The 25,532-nt window shown below is 45.1% G+C and overlaps 2 protein-coding genes across 8 annotated transcripts in view; both read right to left on the reverse strand.

Annotated features, from left to right (window-relative positions):
* The window catches only part of JAKMIP1 (janus kinase and microtubule interacting protein 1), a 327,688-nt gene that overhangs the window by 281,996 nt on the left and 20,160 nt on the right, over positions 1–25,532 (reverse strand). For all 7 annotated transcript variants that reach the window (XR_014223631.1, XR_014223632.1, XM_082238525.1 and 4 more), the window contains exons 3-11: positions 22,957–23,451; positions 21,974–22,183; positions 19,982–20,101; positions 16,882–17,028; positions 14,844–14,984; positions 13,847–13,906; positions 3,810–3,929; positions 1,661–1,789; positions 418–501 (exon numbers count right to left, since the gene is read on the reverse strand). Coding sequence is in view for 5 of the 7 variants with exons in the window: in XM_082238525.1 (XP_082094651.1) it covers positions 418–501; positions 1,661–1,789; positions 3,810–3,929; positions 13,847–13,906; positions 14,844–14,984; positions 16,882–17,028; positions 19,982–20,101; positions 21,974–22,183; positions 22,957–23,451 (1,506 nt within the window). In the remaining 2 variants the exon portion in view is untranslated. The remainder of the gene's footprint in view (positions 1–417; positions 502–1,660; positions 1,790–3,809; positions 3,930–13,846; positions 13,907–14,843; positions 14,985–16,881; positions 17,029–19,981; positions 20,102–21,973; positions 22,184–22,956; positions 23,452–25,532) is intronic.
* Positions 3,810–9,943, reverse strand: LOC309541146 (uncharacterized protein). The gene is made up of 2 exons (XM_082238621.1): positions 9,799–9,943; positions 3,810–3,929 (listed from the first exon to the last, which is right to left on the reverse strand). Exons 1-2 carry the CDS (start codon positions 9,902–9,904, stop codon positions 3,898–3,900), a joined length of 138 nt encoding a protein of 45 aa, XP_082094747.1. The 5' UTR covers positions 9,905–9,943; the 3' UTR covers positions 3,810–3,897.

The raw sequence follows: 25,532 nt of genomic DNA on the forward strand, positions 1-25,532 counted from the left end.
TAAAGGAATACAGTATGCTGTTTGCAAACATGGGGTCATTTGCCTGCTTACAAAGACAACACAAAACAAACACAAATGTTTTGAGCAAGTGCCTAAACTACTACATCATGGAGATGGAAAATACATAGCTGACATCATCAGTCGAAGTTCTCTTCTGTAAGGGTCTTGGTGGGAATCTTCAAGATGCTATTGGACTGTATTGGGAAGGATATCAACCTTAATGTGTTTTTATTATTTCACTACTTTTAAGGCCTTCTCCCCAGTACATATAATTCCATTCAAGACAATTGTTTTCCCCCATTTCGTCTATTGTACATCAAACACAGCAATGTACCAGGAAGCAATGAAGATGATAAGAGCAGCGCTGCATGCAGAAGAGAGAATGAACTGACGGAAAGTATGAAGAGAGTCTTTTACCTGTCCTCTCTCAACCAGAGCTTTCTCCAAGTCTTCAATTTTTGCTTGGCACCTGAGAAGATCAGCTTGTAGTTGTTCCCGTGTCTGAAGAGAGAGTTTGAAGAATACTTAACTGATATCATGGTAACAACTGGGATATATTCTATATTCTGCCTTTGTGCACAATTAATCATTGCAAAACTCAGCATTTCCAGTAGGAATTATGTAACGAAATCAGTAACTGTTTTGAAAGCGGTAGTAGGGGCCAACTACGCTGACACTCCGTAAATACTATGTTGGGTTTGGCAGTAAACCCGAGTTAGTCAGGGTGTTTTAGATGAGATTCTTGCATTGCAGGGGGTTGGACTAGATGACCACTGGGGTCCCTTCCAACTCTACAATTCTATGATGGAAAAAGAATTATGGAGAATAAAATTTGTCCAGTTTGATTTAAAGGGAACGTCAATAAACTGCGTTATCAAGCTGATGGACACTCTGCCTTAAAACATGCTTCAAAGTAAAATGGGAAAGGGTTCAAATTACCAAGGAATAGTGTTGCTGCCCAAATCAGATTAACCTGATTTCTGGTGATGGGCTTTGTGTTCCACCTAGGAGGAATCCAGCATTTCAGCACCGGGGCTTACTGGAACATTTCTAAGCTCCATTAGGTCAAGAAGGGCATCACCTTAAAATATTGATTCTTCTTCTTATTAGATGATAGTATAAAGCAATTTTAGGGACATTTTGCCTTAAATTGAAAACAAACAATAAATTATTTATACCCCACCCATTTGGCTGGGTTATCCCTAGCCACTCTGAGCAGCTTCCATCAGAATATTAAAAATAGATTAAAACTTCAAACATTACAAACTTCCTGGATAAAAATATTACAAACATACATATCAAGTTGCTCAGTGACTTTTCAGATCCACTTCACAGCTTGAAATTGGCAATTCCAGAATGCAACAAATTTGAGATCCAGTCTGTAATTTTATTGGATCCGACTCTGAAGTCAGGATCCACACAAAAAAGGTGTTTCCAAAGCAAATCCAAATGCCCATACCAACTAACAGCGACTATATACCAAAGGTAAAGCTTTAAAAGAAAGTGAATAGTGCTTTTTAAAAAATCAGGCAGCATGCATTCAGACAGAGCAAAGGAGTTAAACAGGCAAAGCCCGGGCATTTCAAAACTGAACATATGTCAAATTAACTGAAAGAACCTGTATTTTATTTTTTGCAAAGCCACATTAAAAAAAAATTACCCTTGCTTCTCTTTCTGCATCCTGGGTTCCCCCGACCTGTTCCTGGAGCAATGCATATGCTCTTTGCAAAGCTTGATATTCTCTGGTTAGCTGACAGAACCGCAAGTCAGCTTCTTCTTTAGGGGTGCTCTTTAAAGAAATGTAAAAAAAAAAAAAAGATTACTGTCATCATTTTAAAAGAGAAAGAACTCTGTAAATAAACAAATTATAGCAGACATGCCATTCTGGCTAAGTCTTTTTACACTTTTTTGCCATGTCCTGAAATTGCAAACATCAAGATACTTTTGGTGATGACTGAAACACAAACTTAGCTATAGTTTCAGTATGATACGATAATCTTTATTGTCATTGTCCCATACAGAACAAAAAATTTGAAAAAATCTACATCAGACATTCAAAAACAAACAAGCCTGCTATCCCAGCTATCCCAACCTGGTTAGCCCCCTAACCAGTACATTAAATATTGTAAAAGTCCCAGCCTTTTTAGAAATCTGATTTATAAAAGGGTCAAGGCCTTGCTGTGAAGATGAAAATGTTGCTTCTGTGTTTGTTAGATTTATATCCCACTCTTGCTAAAACAATAGTGTCTCCGGCCCTCCCCTTTTCCTACAGGGTAGAATTGGCTGAAAAAGGGTGATGCCCAAAGTGAGTTTCATGGCTGGGTGGGGACTGGAACATGGTCTCCCCCATCCAACTTTGACACCAGCCATCACCACCACACCAGATCTCTCCCCTACACTTGTGCTTCCAATCTCTTTCATTATTACATTGGTAATAGCCATCTTTATTTCCTATAATAGGGACGCAGGAACAGTGGTGCTGTGGTCTAAACCACTGAGCCTCTTGGGCTTGCCGATTGAAAGGTTGCCGGTTCGAATCCCCACGACGGGGTGAGCTCCCATTACTCGGTCCCTGCTCCTGCCAGCCTAGCAGTTCAAAAGCACATCAAAGTGCAAGTAGATAAATAGGTACCGCTCCGGCAGGAAGGTAAATGGTGTTTCTGTGCGCTGCTCTGGTTCGCCAGAAGCAGCTTAGTCATGCTGGCTTCATGACCCAGAAGCTGTACGCCAGCTCCATCGGCCAGTAAAGCGAGATGAGCACCGAATACCATCTCTTAAAATTGGATCCTGAAATTGACTGGAAGAAGACGGCCCCCTAGTATGCACCAGCTAAAGTTTCCAGACCATTTTCAAAGGCAGCCCCACAAGCAACAGTAATCCAAATAAGAGTCTATCAGAGCAAAGCTATCCCAGTCCAGATAAGGCAACAGCTGGTATATCAGCCATAGAGGATACAAGTGCTCTGAGCCTCTGGCCTAGCGACAAGTGCTGGATCCAAGAGCATCCCTAAAACATGGGCACAACCCTTTAGGGAAGGTGGGGAATCACTGGCCCTCAGCACTTCTGGACACCCCCGAAGCATATTTGGAACTGGCCATGAGCCTCTCCTCCTCAGCCCTCTCGGCCTTACATCCCCCCATTCTGCCTGCAGAGAGAGGAGGAGGAGGGAGGACGAGAAGAGGGACTGATCGATCCCTGTGTTTCTTCTCCAGCAGCTTTCTGTACTGGTACTTCCAGTGAAGACTTTCCTGTGGACTCAGTTTATACGAAGTGTACTACCTTCAAGTACCATGGCAACACTGGGAACTGCCCTTGGGACCACATTCTTCCAATTGCTCTGAGTTTGGGAGAGACATAAGCATGTGACAGGAGTGAGCCAGCAGTTAACCCCACTGAGCAAGTTGGGAGTTAACTCTTTATTAGCAAAAACACAATCTGCACATGAGTGTCAGGCCTCATAAGCACAGCAGCTCGTCTCTGGCAGGACTTGCCCCCATGAGGCAGTTGCTGAGACTGAAGGTCCTCATCTCCCCACAGCTTCCTAAGTCCTCTCCTCTTCAGGATTTTCCCCAAGCAATCTTGAGATTGCACCTATGTGAAGCTAACTTTCAGCTTCTGCCTCTGATTTGGGACTTCTTCTCACAGACTCCCCCCACTCACCCAGCCCTGTTATCTCTGCAGCTTCCGACGCCTCTTCTCCCCCTTGTCCCACCAGGCTCTGAGCCTTCTCCGCAGCTGGTGCCTCCCACCATTCCTCTACGTCCAACCAGCCCATGACAGTATGCCATGTCAAAGTCACAGGCGCTTACATCTTCCAAGTCTTCTTCTGGTGTAGCTGGAGTCCTGTCCGTATTATAGGAAGTTACTGATGATGTTTCTGAATCCACGGATTCTTCGTCAAATCCAAAAAATGTCTCCACAACATGCCTCTGAAATAAGACCAATGCACTTTGTTATAGACAAGCAAACGATTCAAAGAGCTGTATCAAAGGGCCTTTATTTCTGTCTTTAAGGAAGGTGACAAGAATTGGAGGCCAAAGGAGTCCTACCTGGTCCTCAGCATAGCACCAAAATAACTATCCACAAACTATGCACCTCAGCCACAGTCTCTCAAGCAAAGGCATAGGGAAATATTTTCCATGTCCTCTTCCACAATGTGGTCAGCAACAATCCAAACCCAAGATCCACCAGGATGAGAGAGTTTGAATTTGAGACATATTGGGCTTTCCCTGCTGCTATGGGGTTCAACCAGGTCTAAGCTGGAGTAAAGGCCTCACCCCAGCTGAACATCCAGCAGTATCCGTCCCTCAGCCTGCAGAACTTGCGCCAGTGTAAGTCCCAATAACTTACACCTATTCCAAGCCCTGCCCTTGTGACCTAGGGCTCAAGCCTCAAAACTCCGTCCATGCCAGAGGCTCCTGGACAGAGTTTGGAATAGAGATAACTTGCACCAGCCTAAGTTAGGTTGGCTTCCTATAGTTTGGACTACCCACAAGGCAAGGGTGAACAACCTGGCACAACTTCCATGAACCCTAACCACTGGCCTTGCTGGCTGAGGCTACTGGGAGTTGCAGTCCAAGAATGTCTGACGGGCACCGTATTGGCTACCCCAAGATTAAGGAGTCAAAAACTCTAAAACTCTCGATAAATATTACACACACACACACACACACACACACACACACACACACACACTCTAAGATAAATAGCAACCAAATTAATTAATTAATTCTTTACCTATAAAACACTAAAAATAAAAATCAGTACAATCCAGCAATCAACAGTTGTGGAATGCCCACACACAAATATATGTTTTCAATAAGCACTTGAAATGCAATACATGGTCTCCTAGGCTGGATCTAGACACATCTAAAAAGAGTTTCAGTTAAAGTAAACTTCATAAAGGGAAATCATGTTGACAGGACTCCACAGCACCATCTGGTGTAAGTGTTATAACGCATATGAAATGGTTTTTCTTTACTAATGTAGCTGAGTCCTTAGAGTGCCGGGGGGGGGGGAATATTCCAGAGAACGGGAACCATTACAGAGAAGGTCCACTTCAAAACTGCCACTAGATTGTAGTTTGCAGGCTGCGACACGGCCAGCAGAGTCTCCTTTGATGTTCTCAGTGAACGCATGGAAATCTACTTGATAACTTGATCCAAAGTGGTGCAAGGCCTCATATGTTAACAAGATCTTGATAGCTAATAGGCAGCCAGTGCAGTTCTTTTAGCATTAGTGTAGTATGTGTGCAGTTTGATACCCCAGTGAAGACATTAACAGCCATATTCTGCACAAGTAGCAGCTTCTGAACCACAAAAAGTGCATTGCAATAACCCAACTGCAACGCTTCCAATACATGGACCACAGTGGCCAAGCTATCCTAGTCCAGGAAAAAAAAAACCAGAGTGCATGTCATGTACTAACCAAAGCTCTTCATTTATGCCGCACAGCTGCTAACTAATGTGCACTAAGTTAAAATAAAAATAAATTAGAGTGAGCAGTTAAGAGAAAACTGAAACATTCAGAGGAGAAGGGGTTAAATCAATGGGATACCATTTTCCCCAAGCTATGTCCACCTGCCACCACCTGATGCCACCTAGAGCAAAACAGCTGCAAAAGAACAGCAGGAAGCCCTAAGATGCACTCCTGTAGATGGAGTCATTGCTGCTAGTTGGCCAGTCTTTGTTATCAAGACATTTTATTTTTATTCAAATGTTTAGACACCACACTTCCATAGGAATACAGTGGTGCCTCGCAAGACAAAAAGAATCCGTTCTGTGATTCTCTTCATCTAGCGATTTTTTTGTCTTGCCCATTGACGGATTAGCGCTATTAGCGGCTTATCAGCTTATCGGATCAGCTGATAAGCGGCTTAGCGGCTTAGAAAAAGGGGGGAAGGGGGGAAAAACCCGCAGGAACTCGCAAGACATTTTCGTCTTGCGAAGCAAGCCCATAGGAGATTCGTTTTGCGAAGCACCTCCAAAACGGAAAACTCTCGTCTAGCGAGTTTTCCGTCTTGTGAGGCATTCGTCTTGCAGGGCACCACTGTAACCCTCTCCCCTCCGCCCTGGTTCCCCATCCAGGGAAGACCCACCCAGGAGGCAAGGTAAGGCAGTCACCTCAGGTGGCGGATCTGGCCTACAAGGAGCGCAGCAGTTGCTGCAGCCACCTCTTCTGCACCCACTGCAGGGGCAGCAAGTGGGGAGCTGTTTTGCCTGAAGCAGCAAAACACCCTGGGCCAGCCCTGCTCCCATGCTATGACAGCAGTTCTTACGTGTTAGAAAGGAAGCTTCATTCACGGCTTGCATCTGTTGTCAACAAAATCTGCCCTTTTCCCTTATGGGGTATATCCAAGAACCCATATAGAGTCCCTAGGTGGGTTCCCTAGCGGTAGCAGAAAATAACAGAGGCCAACCAGAGAATATTGAGAAACAAGGCAGCTAGTAAGTCTGATCTTTATTGAACTGTTGCAACAGGGTCCTCACTCACCACACGCAGGAGGAAGGAGCAACACAGAACAATGGTGCGCAAGGCGCTATATAGACTTTTTAAATAGCCACCTTGCAGCCCAAGACACTATACATACATCACAGAAGGGGCGTCTACAACAGAATCCTGTCTAGCAGGAAACCTGTTGATGGGTTTACCTGGCTGATAATGGGTTTACCTGGTGAGCCTGGCCGTCCTTTTGTGATGATACTTAATTCCTGAGTCCAGGTCACAGGCTCCCCTGTGCATATCTTAAATGTGCCCTTAAGGCAGGATTTGTGAGCAAAGAGACAATGGGGAGGCTTTTCCCCATTCCCTCCCTCCTTGCATTTGAGATCAATTTGGGAGAGACAAAGTGGTTGCAGGACTGTCTTCCTGTACTGTTTCAGACATGTGGTTTATATATTTATGTATGTATTTGCTTGGTACATTTATTTTATATCTTAGATCTTATAATTCTCATAACGCATCAATACATGTACAGACCACCAAAGCACACCTTCAGAGTTCAAGAACAGCATTTGGGGTCCATGACAAATGAAAGCTGAGAAGATGTCCCAACAAGCAGTCACGCCTCTCCCACCAGCTTTTAAAGGTGAGATGTGGCACGCTTCCTTGCAATACTTTGTCCCTACAAAAACTACCAAAGATGGAGGTGCACACTTCTCTGAGGGACGTAGGTCTGTTCCCAACAGCAGAGGCAGCCCTGAGTTCAAGCAGTGGGGTGGAGGTCAGCTGATCTGGCTTCTCCTTCTCTTCCAGCTGATCAGCCTCCCCTGAGGGCTGGTCAATGGCCTCCCCCACTGCTAGGCCATCACTCAGCTTCATGGAGGGGGCAGGACAGGAAATCATCAGGACTTCCTCCAAAGATAAATGGGGCATGGTGCCTGTCCTCCCTCCAATGCCTCTCCCTGCAATCTGCACCCCTCCTCGTCTTCCTCATCTGACAGCAATTGCCGCCCCAGCCCTGAGGCAGTCAGCATTATGGGGCTCATGACACCACTCTCCCACAATTCCAAGAAATGCAAAAATGAAGATTTCTTGCCCACAATTGCACATCAGCTTGAGCTAAGCCAGGGCCGTCTTAAGCATATCCGGTGCCATGATGCAAAGCTCCCTCCGGCGTGCCCCCCCATTTCCTAGAGTTTTTTTTAGGGAGGACAGCGCTGCCAGTGGGGCTGGAGGAGGCGGGAAGCGGCTGGAGGGTGGCTCCTCTGGTGAGGAAGAGGCAGAGGCTGGAGGCGCCGCCTCCTGGCTCAGCTAGCCACTTCATGCCATGGTGGCCATGGCAGACGGAGGCTCCGGGCGCGGCGCTGCTTCGGCGCAGCATGGCAAAGGCGGGTGAGGGTGGCGAGCTGATGCCGGGAGGCACCGCGTTCAGCCTCCGCCTCTTCCCTGGCGCCCTCTAGCACTTGGCGCCCTGCGCCACTAGCTGCTATAAAAGGTAAAGGTACCCCTGCCCGAACGGGCCAGTCTTGACAGACTCTGGGGTTTGTGCGCCCATCTCACATCTATTGGCCGGGGGCCAGCGCTGTCCGGGGACACTTCCGGGTCACGTGGCCAGCGTGACAACGCTGCTCTGGCGAGCCAGAGCCGCACACGGAACGCCGTTTACCTTCCCGCTGGTAAGCGGTACCTATTTATCTACTTGCCCCCGGGGGTGCTTTCGAACTGCTAGGTGGGCAGGCGCTGGGACCGAGCAGCGGGAGCGCACCCCGCCGCGGGGATACGAACCGCCGACCTTTCGATCGGCAAGCCCTAGGCGTTGAGGCTTTAGCCCACAGCGCCACTAGCTGCTATGGGTAAGGCTTAAGCAGAGTATGTGTTACGACCGAAAGAAAGAACAGAACTAGAGCTTCAAAATACTTCTAACAGCCTTGCTGTGTTTTGTTGCACATAACACCATATTTATAGCTCAGAATTAAAACTCTGCCTCCAACAAAGAGTTTTCACAATTGTGTCTTGTGGTTCTTTGGTTAAACAGCTCTTTAGTGTTGATAGCCCAACAAGAAACAGATAATTATAGGAATTCTTTTGTGGGGGGGGGATTAGCTCTTTAAATAGCACCATCTCCCATAGGCACCTAATCCCTAATCTAGACTGCTGTCTAGAAATGCCATGAAGTGCTGTTGTGCCTGGAGGACACTATCTGTATGTGTGAATGTGTAAGACCACTTCAAAAAGTGATTTGGAGGAAATCATGCACACAAGAATAGAAATTGCAAATGGGAGTGTGAAGACTAGGAATTAGAAATGTGTCAGAATGAAGAGGGTTTTTTATATTTACGTAATTTATATTTCACACCTTTAACATAACTGTATGGGCAGCTAACAAAGTAGTTATTATTTTTATTCGTGCGGAAGCAAAGACTTGGCAATGTAGAAAAGAATGGCAGCTGTGCAAAGAAGTGAAGAGGCAGAAGAAAGCACAAAAGGGCTCAAGACAAGAGGGGTAGGACCTCCAAGCCCCAAAACGCACACAATGGTCCTCCTCCCTACATTATTAATCAATGGCCCATAATGTTTGAGTGCCAATTAATATGCTTTACAGTATATGAAAAATTCTTGGAAAGCATCACACACAGACTATTTCCGTGTAAGAGAAATGTATTCATTAAAATGAAAATTAACACACCACCATTATTATGAGGTTAAATGCACCATGGGATTTATGCAACACCTGCAATGTAATTTACAACGCAACTGTTCCGTATTCATCAGATAAGCACTTAAACAGGTAGACCAGTAGTGGTAACATTTAACCAACTCTTCTCTTCTCTCAAAATTCATCCACTGTACCCTTTGTGTTTATATTTTCCCAAAACAAAGCAGCAACATACATTTTATAAGCATCACCCCAGAAGATCCGCAGTAAATTTTTGAGAGCCACCAAAAAGGTTTAGAATATGCTATCCATTTCACCACTGGGCGACACCACTTTGATTAAAGCGTAAGAGCTGTTTATGAGCAAATGATGTCTTATTTCTGAAGACAAAGGGCAAAATCCACTCAGATTTTATTGCACAATAACTGGTCTGAACCTCATTGAAAACTGAGTGATTAGCTGTTTATTTTGTGAACTGCCCTGAAATCTCATGAAGAGCAATATATAAATTAACTAAATAAATAAATAACAGGAGCTAAACTGTGTAAAAAACAAACAAATATCCTTTTCTCTTCTTTTAACTTCAGTAACTTCATATACTTCACTTTACATTTTTTACGTCATTAACGAAGTAACAGGGTAGAAACTCAAACTAAATTCAGCATCGCAAGAATATGAACAAATAGCTCAGAGTTTCTTACCGTCATGCTTGTAAGTCATTTCTTGGCAGCCCGAAAAATATAGGCATACCAGAGCACAGAGACAGAGGAAAAAAGAAAAATACAAGACGAGAAATATGTATTCCATCTTAATGATGCAGACACCGGGCACTTTGCTTATAAAAAGGAGAGCATCGTTTGCAGAGCAGCAAATAGTCCCACGAGCTGTCTAAATTCCGAACACTGTAGTTCCATTACTCCATCCTAAAGTCAGACATGTTGGACAGGTTTTCTACCCATTTCACTCACCTAAGTTCCTAAGATTTAAATATCCATGGCTACCCAGTAAACAAAGAGCTCCACCCTCAGTGCTACTCCTGGAGACCAAAGCTAGCTGCCAGCAGCCTGCTCCTTTCAAACCTCCCTTGGCAATTAAGAGAGTGCCCAGTGAAAGCAAGCATAGCAACTGTTACCTCTTACACGTAAGCAAGGGAATGATTAAAAGGAACACTTGGGGGAAGTCACTTTGTAATGCTGCAATTCATGATCTTAATGCAAACATGTTGCTTGGATTTCAGAAAAAAAGCTGATTTTAATAAACTCAGAGAAAGACTAGGTTCATTAATGAGGGAAGGAGGCCAAGATGAATGGGAGTTCTTGGAGAAAATGTTACTAAAGGCATAATCGGGGGACGGGGATGGGGACCAGTAAACAAAAAAAAACAAAAAAACAAAAAAAGGAAAAATATAAAAAAGGCCAATGTGGTTGCATAAAAAGTTTAGTGGGGAGATGAATAAAAAAAGCAAGGGAGCATGCCTAAGAGGTGAAAGTCACTAACGGTAAATACAGACCAGTAGCCCACACCTGTAGAGATGGTATCAGGTAAGCTAAAGATCAAAGCAAACTGAGGCTGGAGAGGGTGCTGGGGGGGGGGTTGTTCATGTATACTCAGAACAAGAGAAAGTGGAGGTGGTAGTATCATTGCTTCCTAAGGATTGTGGAATGTTAAGGGCCAACTATTAGATGCCGGAATTGCTCAACTCCGTTTTTTGCTTTTCTATTCTCCCAGAGGGGGAATTACATGCAATCTTGCATCGGCAGCATGAAAGTAGAAGCAGCCAGTGGGGTGGGGGTGGGCAGCCACAATGCTAGTTTCCCAGCTGGTGTGACACCTCCTCTTGCTTGGAGGGGGGGGGAGGAGAGTGTTAGCGGGAAGGTTAGTGCAGTTACTGCACTGGTGGAACCAATCTGATGCGCACAGAACCCCTCCAACCTTCCCAGTAAGCAGCCGTGACACACTTACTGGGAAGGTTGCTTTTCAGCTCTACCCACCTCTGTAGGATGTGTCAGTACCACAGTTCCAGATTTGACAAGGAGAAAGTACCTATTTACCTTAAACAAGTTCAAGTCCTCGGGGTCAGATCAATTTTAGGGTACTGAAGGGGCTTGTTCTCAGAATTGCTGTCTATTATCATGGAGAGTTACAGTGGTACCTTGGTTGCCAAACAGTCCCCCAAAATACTGCTTAATTAATAGGGGACAGCACCTTACCATCCATTATCTTGTTTCTCACTCTGGTAGCCCCAAACTCCCAAAATGAGCAATCTGTGTAAGCACTTGGCATGTCCATTTTGACTGCTGAAGTATATACAAAGGTAGAGCAAATACAAAATATTCTAAAGTTGGTGGAAAAGTGCTTTACTGAAGGTACTGTATTTTTTGTCCTATAGGGCGCACTGGCCCATAGGACGCACCTCGGGTTTTTTTTTTTTGGGGGGGGGGGAAATGAATTTAAAAAAATTATTCCCCCCCCCCAGCCGCGGCTGCCGCCCCAAGCCTCGCGCGCCCGGCGGGACCTCCCGCCGGGCGCACAAGCCTTGCAGACACCCGCCCGAAGCACAGGGAGCCCTGTTGCAACAGGGTGCTCCTCACCACACACAGGAGGGGGGGGTTGTTTCTACCTGTCTGCCAGGTTACCTGATTGGATAACCTGGGCAAACTGGCCACTCTTTTGTTATGATAACTACTCAATTCCTGAATCCAGGTCACAGGTTTACACCCTATTCATATTTTTAAAAAGGTAAAGGGACCCCTGACCATTAGGTCCAGTCGTGGCCAACTCTGGGGTTGCGGCGCTCATCTTGCTTTATTGGCCGAGGGAGCCGGCGTACAGCTTCCGGGTCATGTGGCCGGCATGACTAAGCCGCTTCTGGTGAACCAGAGCAGCACACGGAAACGCTGTTTACCTTCCCACCAGAGCGGTACCTATTTATCTACTTGCACTTCTGGCGTGCTTTCGAACTGCTAGGCTGGCAGGAGCAGGGACTGAGCAACGGGAGTTCACCCCGTAGTGGGGATTCAAACTGCCCTGGCTGTTTGGAGTGTGTCCCAGAACTCAGATAATGGCTTTTCCTTGCCTGGATAGAGATTAGAGAAGGGCTCCTGAGTGTACGTAGAAACTAGCTTATGGTATGAAGTTTACATCCACTGCTCAGTGGCCTTTTGCCCTCCCTACTACTGGCATGCAACCCCCAGGGTTTCCATACGTCCAGATTTCCCTGAAAATGCCTGGGATTCCAAAGGCAAAATCACCATCTGGGTGGATTTAAATTTTGAAAAATGTCCAGAGGTTTTTTGGGGCATGTGCTGAGGGAGTGGGTGAACAGTCTGGAGGGTGGGTGGCTGGCCAGCTGAGTGGACCCCGCTTTCTCCCCATGGTGAGTTAAGAGCCACGTCACGCCTCCCTCCTCCTCCCCTCAGCGGTCTCTGGGTCTAGGCCTGGCCGCAGCCCCCACAGCCCTGCCCCCGATACTGAGCCCCCCCCCCACAAATGTTAAAATGTGAGGACTCTTGCTTGCCATTTTGCTCCCTCGCCCAAAAATCAAACTAACTTCTCATTAATCCAAACATTTTTTTTCTCCAAATCGAACGTACTAAATATTCCAGCCAATGGAATAAAAAAAATGATGGTTTCACTTGAGCACAGAAGAACATATTTGCAACCATTGATTCAATCCTAAAAATGTGAAGCCATAACCTCTGCTCATGTGCAGAGTACATCACACACGTGATTAAACATAATTGGCCTCTTTTGCCTAAGATAGGAGGAGGATCCTCCAGGTCTGGGAAGGATAGTCAAATCCACGTGACATCCATACAGGCTTAGCTACAAAGCTTTCCATTTTAGAAATTCATTGAGAAACAAACTCACCCCCCCCCCCAAAAAAAAACACAGTTGCATTTTACAACATTCAGAGCTGGCTGGCCCATGAGGCAAGGCAAAGCAGTCAGATCCAGGCCTTAGGAGTGTGCCACTTGCCGCCGCCTCCTCCATGCCCTCCCCACCACCATGGTCCACCCCCCACTTTTTCCTCTCCAGCCTCCTTTTCTCTTTTTCCTGGGCCACCTCCAGATGGCAGTAGGGGGGTCTGGCAGGGAGGGGTAGAGAAATATCCTGGCCTGACGCTGCTCACATTCAGTGCTGTAGAATTATGTTTCCGTTTCAAACAATACCTTTTATAAGATTTTATGAAGACTTTTCATAATACATTACAATAAAAAACAAACTAATCTAAACAAAAAGAAAAAAGAAAGAATATACAACAGTGTATGTGCTGTCACCTGTTTCCTTTTTTACTATTTCATTATGTATTGATTGATTACAAGACTTTATAGAGTTTTATCTGTACTGTAACCTGCTTTAGGATTGTTTAATACTGAAAGCGGGTAATAAATTTTATAACTAAATTAAACTGTTTCAGAAGAAGCCCGGTTGAGTTATTTGGGACAGACTTACAGATAAGCGTGCACATGTTTGCAAACTTAGCTGTGCAAAACAGAACATTAAGAAAAAGTGCCACCACCAGGCCTTTAGCAGTACTTTCCAGGTTACACTGCAGTTAAATACTTGACATCTCCATATATTAAAGTAACAAGAAGCAGCTGTGAAAAAATCAGCATTTTGTAGTTTTTTTAATTAATTATTAATAATGATGGCAATTGTTGTTTTTCTTATTTTATTGCCATAATTTTAATATAGAAAAGTCTGGAAAAACCATTATCCCTTAGTCTCAATAAAAATGTCACTCACCTTTGTGGGTTTCAAATTCTGCGTCTTCTGTTTCCTGGAGCGTAACCATCGATCCCGCTCCTAGAGCAAGGAATGTCTTTTAAATAATTTATTTAGTATATATTCAAAATACGTAACAGATAATCATGGGTGTGGAATCTAAAACTCTAACATGATGCACAGCAAAGCTAAAGATCCCTTTCCATTTCTTCTTCTGAAATATACACTTTTAGAACTAGTTGCCACAGAGGAAAATCTGGAGGAAACACAGCGAATTGACAACGTACACAGCTGACAAGCCATGAGAAATGGAAAGAGATTTTGGATAATTTCACTTATCCGCTCCTTCTTTTATGAGATAGATTCATGAGTTATGAGAAACAGAAATGAAAACATGAAAAAGGAGATGGGCTTAAAACTGGACAAATTGATTATTTCCTTCTAATTCAGGAGTAGGGAACATTTTCTGGTCAGGTTCTTATTGCCCCACCCTTGGCAGGCCAATGTTAACAGCGAGGCAGGGCCACTCACCTGTTAATCAACTAACCTCACTGTGATGTCAGGTGATGCTTCCCTTTGCAGCCCTGATTGTTACGACTTCAAAGTGAAGCACAGAATTTTCAAACGGCCCTTTGTAAACATCCACATGCAGGAATATAAATTAATATTGGGGATACTACATGCCCACTTCATTTTTTGGCTTGTAAATACAACTTTTTCTATTATTTGTGATCTTAACCCCCAAACACATAGCCTTCTGTTATACTTTGCCAAGAATACAATGCTTTGAAAGCAGCAAACATGACTGTCTGTTGTCACAAGGCTGCTCCCCTCACTTTCCCCTGCTCCTCCTCCATGGCTGATGTGACAAGGAAGAACATGAATTTGGGTAGGGAGGCTGTTCCAAAATACAGTGCATGCTATATTTGGATCAAGTGACCATGTGCTCTTACAAATGTCTCTCCAAGGGAATAAGAAACGAATGCCAAAGCAGAGATTAATAGTAACTGCATATTACCATCGTCAGATCATCAATAAGATGCCGTTGTTCTATAATTTGCAATTTAAGAAATTCAACTTCTGGTTCTTCATGTGTGCTACTGAGGTCATTCAATGATGTGTGCCTCCTCATTGTTGGCTGAGCAGATAGCTTTTCTCTCTATAAAAAAATATAATTTCATTAACACAACCAAATCTTGCACTCTCAAACCCTCTTTGGTTCCAGCCAAAACAATACTAGTACAAAAAGGTGGTTGGTAAACATCCTTGCCCTTTTCCAATCATGAATTTAAACATTTTCGTTCAAAGAGAAAACAGTAAGACACATCTGTGAAAACCTCAACATTAGCAGTGAGACCAAATGACTTGTAATCCTAAACAAAGCAACTGCTAATAACCGGTGCTATTATCCCTTTCACACGACAGAAGTGTGAGTTTTGGGTGAAAGTGACCATATCAATTTGGGATTCAAGATACTGGGAAAAGATAAAGTTGAACGTGGTCAAATCTGATTTCAGCAATCTTAAGTAAATACTGGGTAGGTGATTTGTAATTTGGGGTAGGGGACCTAAGCATCACCAGTTTTCCTTTTGTGAAATTGGTATTTTGAAGTGCCCATTAAAGTTTCCTAGATTTCCAAATGTGCCTCTAGGCCCAAGAAGATTCTGGAGCCTGAATGCAGAGCCCCAAGAAGCCTCTCAGCACTGGGCCATGGGGTTCGCGGCTCAAACTCTAGAGATGCTGAGATCTTACCTGCAAGTCCTGTGGGGTCTGTTCCCGTCTTTGCTGGCCTATTTCCATCTGGGCTGAGAGAGGGGAGGCCAAGACCATTTCCAGCTACAAAAGCTGCTGCAGGAGGTACCAGAGACCATTCTGACCATGAGTCTACACAGGATGTTTAGGAACTACTGTGTGGCCCAGATTTAATTACTTTTGCTGTTTTTGTTATTACGTTTTCGTGTTTTGTCATTAGATCTTATCATGAATTATAACGGATTTTTCAATTTTATTGACTATTTCTTAATGAGATGCTTTCATTAACATATTATTTAGATTCTGCTGTATTTTGTAACTAGCCCCTCTATATCCCTGGTGTTGCGCTGATTTGCTTCCCCATCTGCGGAGCTGCCTCTCTCCCTGCTGGGCCCTTCTCCAGCATCATTTGAGAGCCTTCCCTCCGCCTCTAGCTCCGATGTCAGTTCCCTGACAGGTGAGGACAAGGGTGACGGCACCCTCAGTTGGGTAACATCCTGTGGGCTGGGATTGAGCTGATGCCTTTCCTCTTCAAGCCCACAGCATGGTAAGCAGCTGGACACAGCAGCTGACCACTTGACCAGTTAAAAATGATCAGTCCAGAATGTGTTACATTTTGACTCTGCAGGCCATATGTCAGGGGTCAGCAAACTTTTAAAGCAGGGGGCCAGGCCACTGTCCCTCAGACCTTGTGGGGAGCCAGACTATATTTTTTTGGGGGGAATGAACAAATTCCTATGCCCCACAAATAACCCAGAGATGCATTTTAAATAAAAGCACACATTCTACTCATGTAAAAACACACTGATTCCTGGACTGTCCGCGGGCTGGATTTAGAAGGCGACTGGGCTGGATCTGGCCCCTGGACCTTAGTTTGCCTGCCCATGCCATATGTTATATACATACAGTATTTGGCTACATATTAGGTAATGACTCATTTTGTTAATTATCCTTCTTGGATTTGAAGATGCTCCCAAAGAAAAAGAACAACTGTAATTTCTGTTTTTGAGCTACCCAACACTCTTAGAAAATACCTTAAAAATAGGAATTATGTCAATGTACCAATCAAGCAGATTGAGTCAAAATCTGCAGTAGGACTTTCCACCTGTAAAAATGTACTAGATAGAGTGAAAACCACTTTATGGAAAAGATTTCTGAGAAAATGGGATATAAAATTTATTAAATAAGTAAATAATATTACTGGCTATAAAAGCAAAAAGGGAGCAGAGCACTTTCTGGTCATCCTTCTCACAACTGGCAAACGAATCATCAGAATCTGTGACCTGAAGATGACGACTGCTTACCATTTCGACATTTTCCCTAGAAAGACGCTTAAGTTTTTCTTCCATTCTTTGTATACTCTGCAGTAAGCTCTCGTTCTTTTTGTTCAGCCTTCTGTTTTTTTCTACAAGCGGCTTCACCTGCACTTCCATCTCCCGAGACCGCTTCAGCTGCAAAAAAAGTTGTACTTTTTTGTTTCTGTTTTTAAAGCATATCTGTTCTGCACGGGGTTGCAAGTGGGTAGCTTGTCAACAGAGGCCCAGGTGTCCTCTGTGGCTAAGAAGGCCTTTTACCAGCCTCATCTGGTTTGACAGCTAGCGCCATTCCTGGATGAGGATAGCCTGGCCACTGTTGTCCATGCTTTGGCTGGACAGAAATGTGCTCTTCTGTGGGGCTGCCCTGAGGTCTGGTTTGGAAGTTCCAGCTGGTGTAGAGTGTGCTCACGTTAAGAGTTTAAAGCCCTAAACAACCCAGGTCCCAAATACCTCAAAGACTGCCTGCTTCCCTATGGATCCTCTCAGGTGCCAAGATCTGCAGAGGTGGCCCTCCTGGTAGTTCCTCCACCTTCGGACCCTCAGTGGGTGGCAGTCTGGGAGAGGACATTCAAAGCTCCCACCCCACAGAGGTGCTCTTGGCACCGTCATTATGCAGCTTCCGGCAAATGCCAAAGATGCAGTTTCTTTGCCCTGCCCTTTGACGCTTGATGTGCATATTTTTAGGACCCAACTTAATTTTGTAACTGTAAGTTGTTTTTAACACTGTGTTTTAATGTTGTAACCCAACCTGGGACCTTAACAACAACATCTCCCTCCCTTACTCTAAACAAAAAAAGTCCCAAATATAGCCTCTCTTCATAAGGGAGTTGCTCTGGCCCCTTAATCATTTTGGCTGCCTTTTTCTGAACCTTCTCAAGCTCTATAATGTCTTTCTTGAGTTGAGGCAACCAGAGCTGGACATTGTTTTCCAAGTGGGGTCTTGCCATATATAGTGGTACCTCTGGATACGAGCGGGATCCGTTCCGGAGCCCCATTCGCATTCTGAAGCAAACGCAACCCGCATCTGCGCGTGTGGGTCGCAATTTGCCGCTTCTGAGCATGCGTGTGACGTCATTTTGACCGTCTGCGCACGCGTGAGCGGCAAAACCAGGAAGTAATGTGTTCTGTTACTTCTGGGTTGCCGCAGAGCGCAACCCAAAAGCACTCAACCTGAAGTACCGTATTTTTTGCTCTATAAGACTCACTTTTCCCCTCCTAAAAAGTAAAGGGAAATGTGTGTGCGTCTTATGGAGCGAATGCAGGCTGCGCAGCTATCCCAGAAGCCAGAATAGCAAGAGTGATTTCTGCTTTCACTGCGCAGCGATCCCTCTTGCTGTTCTGGCTTCTGAGATTCAGAATATTTTTTTTCTTGTTTTCCTCCTCCAAAAACTAGGTGCGTCTTGTGGCGAGATATGACTGTAATGGCATTCTGACATTGGTAGTTCTCAGAGTTCTTCAAGAACTGGTTCCTGCACAGCAGGAGCTTGGATTAGATAACCCTCAGGGGTCCCTTCCAACACTACAATTCCAGGATTCTATGATTCTGAGGCGGATGCCATTTGGGCCTGGTGGTTTGCCCACTTTGTGTCTTGTCACCACTTTTACATCAGCTCCTCAGACTCCCTTTCTGAGACAGATAGCTCAGGCACAGGGATCTGCCGTCCATCTCCCGCTGTGAAGAAAAACGCACACACATTTGACTTCCTCGTCATCCAAAGGTCCACCCACTTCCCTAGCTGATCTCCTGCTTCTAACGTATTTAAATAAGTTTTGTTGTTCCTCTTTTTTTTGTAATACGCTCATCAAATTATCTCTCTCTTTCTTTCATCCCTTATCATCCGCTAGAATTTCTTGTACCAAAGTTTCTGTTCTTTTTGCTCTCCTCATTTGGACAAGACTTCCATTTTCTGAAAGAAGCCTCCGTGCCTCTCACAGCTTCCTTGCCTTGGCTCATTCCCCAGCTGGCCTTGGAAGTATCTTCCCTGTTCTGTGGTATGTTCTCTAGCTGAGCTTCCGATATTTTATAATCCCGAACAACTGCTAAACATTTTGGAGAGATGTGTCCCCTTTCTACTTGCTTTTTACCCATACCCTTATTTGGGGAACTTTTCTTTTTTGTTAAAGTCAAATGTGACCTTGGCAAATGTCCACTTACATTATTTTTATTTCATTTATTTACTGAATTTGTTAGTTGCTTGATCTTGCTCAGGGGAACCCAAAGCAACTTACAACCAACCGAACAGACAACAACAACACAACCCTCCCCACATAGATACATTAAAACCATCCTGCCCAGTTCTAAAAGATTGTTTAATCAGTCGAAGGCCTAGTTATAGAGAGACATTTTCACCTGGTGCCTAAAGATACATAATGAAGTTGTGGGAAACTGATATTTTAGTGCGGCAGCATCTACACTTTGGAATCCTCCGCCTATTGACAGGTAGGTACATTCATTGTACTGTACTCTTTTCTGCACCTGCTTAAAACATTTTTGTATAGACAAGCCTATCCAGACACACAGGTGTTGATGATGTACCGTATTTTTCGCTCTATAAGATGCACCAGACCACAAGACGCACCTAGTTTTTGGAGGAGGAAAACAAGAAGGAAAAAAAATCTGAATCTCAGAAGCCAGAACAGCAAGAGGGATTGCTGCGCAGTGAAAGCAACAATCCCTCTTGCTGTTCTGGCTTCTGGGATAGCTGTGCAGCCTGCATTCACTCCATAAGACGCACACACATTTCACCTTTCTTTTCAGGAGGGAAAAAGTGAGTCTTATAAAGCAAAAAATACGGTATTTTAATTTTAATATCTTTAAATGTTTTACCATATTTTTTCGTGTATAACACGCCCCTTATTTTTTGGGACTCAAAATTAAGAAAATGCACTATGCACTGTGTATAAGACGGCCCCTTATTTTAAATTTCAAAAATTTAGGGGAAAATATAGTCTTATACACGGGAAAATACAGTAAGTTGTTTTTAAATGTTTTATTGATAATTTTAATATTTCTTGTAAACCCCTTGGAGGTTTTACTACAACCAAGCCGCATATAAATTTTGTTAAATAAAACATCAAAATTACTTACTAGTTCGTTCCTTTCATCTGCTAAAAGTGTATTTCTATCTTCCAGCTTCCGAATCACAGCGCTGAGTTCTGCTATTTTTAGCTGAAATCTCCGCACATCTCGCTCATCCATATGTTGCTCCTTGAAAATAAAAGGCTACATTACAGCACAAAACTGGGCATAACTTCATTTTACAGAAAAGTAAAAAAGCACGTGGAATAGATGGAGGAGAGTGGGCAGAGACCACCAGCTGGCCTCAGCCTCCTTTGAGGCTGGCCTCAGGGGCACAGAACCCCACCCTCGCTCATTTCTGCCCCCCACCCCCCAGCCATGCTACTGCCTTTTGGCTGGACCTATGGCGACATAAGCAGCAAGTCATCAGGCCCTGAATAAAAGTGGCAAGAGGGGTTTGCGGGAAGAGACATGGCAGTGAAGGGACAAATTAGGGTATTTTTTTTTTAAAAAAAAGTACTGTAATTAATAGGGAACAAAAAGGAAGGGGAGAAGATAGGAAAGCTGCTGTAGGAAGAAGCAGTAAAATAACAGATATACCGTATTTTTCGCCCTATAGGATGCACTTTTTCCCCTCCAAAAATGAAGGGGAAATCTGGGTGTGTCCTATGGGGCGAATGCAGGCTTTCGCTGAAGCTTGGAGAGCAAGAGGGGTTGGTGCGCACCGACCCCTCTCGCTCTCCAGGCTTCAGGAACACATCCGCAGCCTAGGCAGCCCTACGGGAGGTCCTGCAGGGATGTCTAGGCTGCGGATAGCAGCCTGCCGCCCGGCGCGAGGGGCACCCTGCAGCAGAGCGCCCCTCGCGCCGGGCAGACATCCGCAGCGTGGGGAGCCCAGCAGGAGTTCCCCACAGGGCTCCCCACCCTGCGGATAGCAGCCTGCCGCCCGGTGCGAGAGGTGCCCTGAAGCAGAGCGCCCCTCGCGCCGGGCAGACATCGGCCAGCCCCACAAGCTCGGGGGACAGCAGGGAGGCGCAGCGCTGCCATCCCGCTGTTCCTCGACCAGGTTCGGTTTCCCCGACCTGGTTTTGGGGGGGAAATAAAGGAATTTTTTTCCCCTTTATTTCCCCCCCCAAAAAACTAGGAGCGTCCTATGGGACGAAAAATACGGTGATAAAACTGCAAGGCTGTGATCAGGCTGCAATTTGTGTGGCTGCCAGACAGAAGAGCACGTGGGCAGCTCAGGCAGGCAGGCAGGCGAGTAAGCAGTTCAGGAGAGCCATGGAGGAACAGCCAGAGGCAGCTTCCAAGCAGCCATCTTACTCCATTTTCCCTGTGCACCCGAGGCCACCATTTTGTCTGCATCCACATTGGCGGGTGAAGGGGAGGGAAGCAATAAAAGAGCAAGATGTTTGCTGGGGAAGTGACCGGGCCTGTTGTCCCTGGTCCTTTGTGGCTCGCCTGGGCCATGGTTTGACAGAGCTATACAGGGAAGGGGCAGGGTTGACTGAGCAGGCAGACGAGTGAGCAGACAAGACCAGTGAGGAGGCAAGAAGGAGAACAATAGGTCTGGTGCTGGTCTTTGTGTACTCTCTTCTGGGGCTATGACTATACAGACGCTGGGTTTGCTCTCTGTCCTGAAATCAAAGTTTTGGGAATCACAGCTTGTGTGTCTGAAGTGAGCTAAACCACAAGCCAGGGTTTGAACAGTACATTAAGCCACATCACAGCTTACCAAAAGCACAGCAGGATTACAACCAGAGGAGCAAAAAGGTAATCTCCTCTCTTAGAGCCCCCACATCTGCTTGTTTGCACTAAGACATGATTTGGCTTGGCGTTGCAAACAAGGGCACTGTCTCAGCTTAAGCCTGCAGTCCCCTCACCACCACCACCCGGGCAACACAGAGACAATAAAAATGGGCTATGCACAATGTAATTCTGAACTATTCTTTCTAGCGGTAAAGTTCTCTGAAGGATGGAAGCAAGCTTAATGTTCCATTTTCAAAGTATAATTTAATTTATTTGTATTTTGAAGGTGATAGCTCATCCCAGATTTCTTACCTGGTTTCCTACGAGTTCCATCATATCTCCCACAGAGGGAGGAAGTTCTTTCTTTGGGCTGGAATGGAACCGCTCTGCCTCTTTGACTTGAACAAGTTGTTCATCCAGGGCTTCTTTCTGAAGCAGCAACTTTTGTGTATGGCCTGCCTGGACACCAAGATCTTTCTCCAAAGCCAAAATCACTCTCTCTTTGCCTCGTATCTCATCCATCTTGAAGAGTTAGAAAGCAACACGATGTGAATTTCTCCAAATACTTCCCATTAAACCAAATGTTATTTTGCCTTACCAACACTTTATGTTAGCCAAATCATGCCAAAGGATAAGTAGTACAGTGGTACCTCGGGACGCGAAAGGGATCCATTCCGGAGTCCTGTTCGCATCCTGAAGCGAACGTAACAAGCGACGGCACGTATGCCCGTCTTGTTTTGCCGCTTCCGCGCATGCGTGTGACGTCATTTTGAGCGTTTGCGCAGGCGCGAGTGGCAAAACGCGGTAGTAACGCGCTCTGCGGTTGCCACAGAGCACAACTTGAATGCGCTCAACCCGAAGCACATTCAACCCGAGGTATGACTGTACTGGATTTACAGCCAGGGTTGCTTCTATGAAAGGAATAAACTTAAGTCCTGTTTTTTGTTTAATGTGTTCTTTTGACTTACTTAGTATTAGCCAGATATGAGAACAATTGACTTCCTTTCAAAAATATCATGAACGGCAACGTAAAGCAATTGTGAGCAGATAGCTGCTTTGATTGATGTAAAATCAGATCTGCTAAGTGTGCCACTCGTCAGAGGAAATAAAAAAGACTTGAATAAGAAATGCCCTCCTTTCCCTGAGTTACAATACAGGATTAACATCCATTTATTTACAAAATAAAGTAGGGGGAAAGCAAGTGACTGTGACATGACACACAATTATACTAGTGGCAATTAGAAATAGTGGAATATTCAACTAGACAGATGCACGGTAATATTGAGTGAACCTACCAGCCTACGGATGTCCCTTTCGCATTCACGCTTTATCCTATTAATTTCGTCTTGATGGGACTGGTAGGCTGTGCGCAGGTCAGCTGCCTTCATCTTATCTGCCTGCATGATGTTACTCAAGGCTTCTTCCACCTGTTTTTTCCCTGACTTCAGTTCTAGTATCTCCTGCTGCATCTTTATGCGCTCACCATCAAATGATTTCCGGGCTTCTTCCCTGGCCTCATTGAGCAAGGCAGTTTTCACTTTGTCAGCTGCCCCGTCCCGCAGGACATTCACCGTGGACTGCAATCGCTGGATCTCACTGTCTTTTATTTTCACCATACGAGCCACTTCTTGTTCATGTTGCCGAATGAGTACCTCTCGGAGAGCCTGGAGTTCCTTCATTTTCTCTTCATGGAGTTTAGCCTTGAGTTCAGATATGTAGGCTGTGTGTTTGTGCTGTTCCTGTTCTCGTTCTTGTTTTGCTTCCTGGAGCTTCTCTCTCAGTTTACTCACCTGAAACACCACCAAAAAACAAAAGCAGCACATTAGCATGACTGTGCAGAACTGGAGGAACGTTTGGGAAGCATATGAAACATGAGGTAGAGATCTAAAGTCTTTCTGAACGTAGTACTTCTAAACATGGGCTACGGACAAAGTGTTTAATACTGATTGGAGTCCATAGCAGGCCTTTGTGTGATCCCACGACAAAAACTCTGTATTTCAAAACTCAAAGTCTTGTCACACACACACACACTACAATATTTTTACACAAAACGTTTCAGTCAAAATGCCCTCAAAGCTGCATTCAGTAAGACATATAAAATACATTGATAATACTAACAGATCACCTTTCCATTGTTTAAGTTGGCAGGTTTTTTTTAATTAATTACATGAAGGCAGTGGCGTAGCGTGGGGGGTGCAGGGGGGGCCGGCCGCACCGGGCGCAACATCTGGGGGTTAGGGTTAGGGGGCGCAAATCCACGGGTTAGGGGGCACAAATTACTTGCCTTGCCCCGGGTGCTGACAACCCACGCTACGCCACTGCATGAAGGCCTAATTTCCACAGGTGGTACTCTTATATAGGAAGGCACTACCCAAGACTTCTGCCTGGCTTGATGGTCTGTAGCAAACTCCTACAATGGCACCACTATTTTCCTCTTCTTTTAATTTGACCTAGATGTTCAAATTCATGGATTTCTTTGCATGTGTATTCATCCTTTAACTCTCCACCCTTCCTGTTTAGTCTATTTCTGCTAAGTAAGCTCCATCCCTGTGATGTATGGAGGTGAGAGCTGGACCACAAAGAAAGCTGATCGCTGAAGAATTGATGCTTTTGAATTATGGGGCTGGAGGAGACTCCTGAGAGTCCCATGGACTGCAAGAAGAGCAAACCTCTCCATTCTGAAGGAAATCAGCCCTGAGTGCTCACTGGAAGGACAGATCCTGAAGCTGAGGCTCCAATACTTTGGCCACCTCATGAGAAGAGAAGACTCCCTGGAAAAGACCCTGGTGTTGGGAAAGATGGAGGGCACAAGGAGAAGGGGACGACAGAGGACAAGATGGCTGACAGTGTTCTCGAAGCTGCTAACATGAATTTGACCAAACTGCGGGAGCCAGTGGAAGACAGGAGTGCCTGGCATGCTCTGGTCCATGGGGTCACGAAGAGTCGGACATGACTAAACAACTAAACAACAAGAAGCTCCATCCCTGTCACTCCAGTAGTGGGCCTTATCCTTGCAGGCAATGTCTATTAGTTAATATTTGCCTTTCTGCATTAAGGTTTCAAGTTCATCCTAATTTTCTTTATTCCAATGTGGCACCAATGGATACACATACACCTGCAAAGGCGTTCTCTGGCTCCCACAGGGTCCCTGCCCCTCAATGAAATTAGGCTTGAAACACGCGTCTTAGTGTAGTCAATAGAAGAGCTTGTGCTCCATGACAGGTTGCAGTATAGGTGCAGTGCCCATGACGGTTTCTCCAGTTCACAAATGCGCCCACAGGACGGACAACGCTGGTGACCCTGGCTCTGGCACAGAGACACTTGAAAGCATTTAATGAGTTTTATATCCCAGGTACTCTCTTAGCGGATGAGGTGGTGCACTGAGATTAGGGGAAGCAGCAAAAGTAGGCTGTAGTGCAGTTCGGCTTTCCCTTTTCCCTCTCCTTAGCAGTGGAAACAGTAGTGCTTCTTCCTACAGCCCCTGTCTGGCAGTTGTACCCAGCAGCCCCCATGGAATAATGCTATGTCTTTATGCAGCATTGTCCTTGGGTGGTTTAGGACAAATGTGGCTACTACTGCTGCCGCTGCCGCCACCACTTTAAAAAAGGAAGCTGTCAATGAAGAAATGCAAAAGGACTTTTGAAACTGCTAGCAATTTTGGCCAAAGTAAGTTTTAGCATGAACTGAAGGTATATACGATAATATTAAGACACACAGCAGACACAGGCAAACTCGGGCCTCCAGATGTTTTGGGACTACAACTCCCATCATCCCTGACCACTGGTCCTGTTAGCTAGGGATGAGGGGATTTGTAGTCCCAAAACATCTGGAGGGCCGAGTTTGCCTATGCCTGACATACAGTATTCACGTA

The sequence above is a fragment of the Podarcis vaucheri genome, assembly GCF_965113315.1.
Source record: "Podarcis vaucheri genome assembly, chromosome: 9".
Taxonomy (NCBI): domain Eukaryota; kingdom Metazoa; phylum Chordata; class Lepidosauria; order Squamata; family Lacertidae; genus Podarcis; species Podarcis vaucheri.

Excerpts from the sequence above, each read along its gene's own strand:
- LOC309541146 (XM_082238621.1), bottom strand. The coding sequence starts at position 9,904 with ATGGAATACATATTTCTCGTCTTGTATTTTTCTTTTTTCCTCTGTCTC. Across the intron at positions 3,930-9,798 it reads AATGACTTACAAGCATGACG|AGGCATGTTGTGGAGACATT; the intron begins GTAAGAAACTCT and ends GTCTTATTTCAG.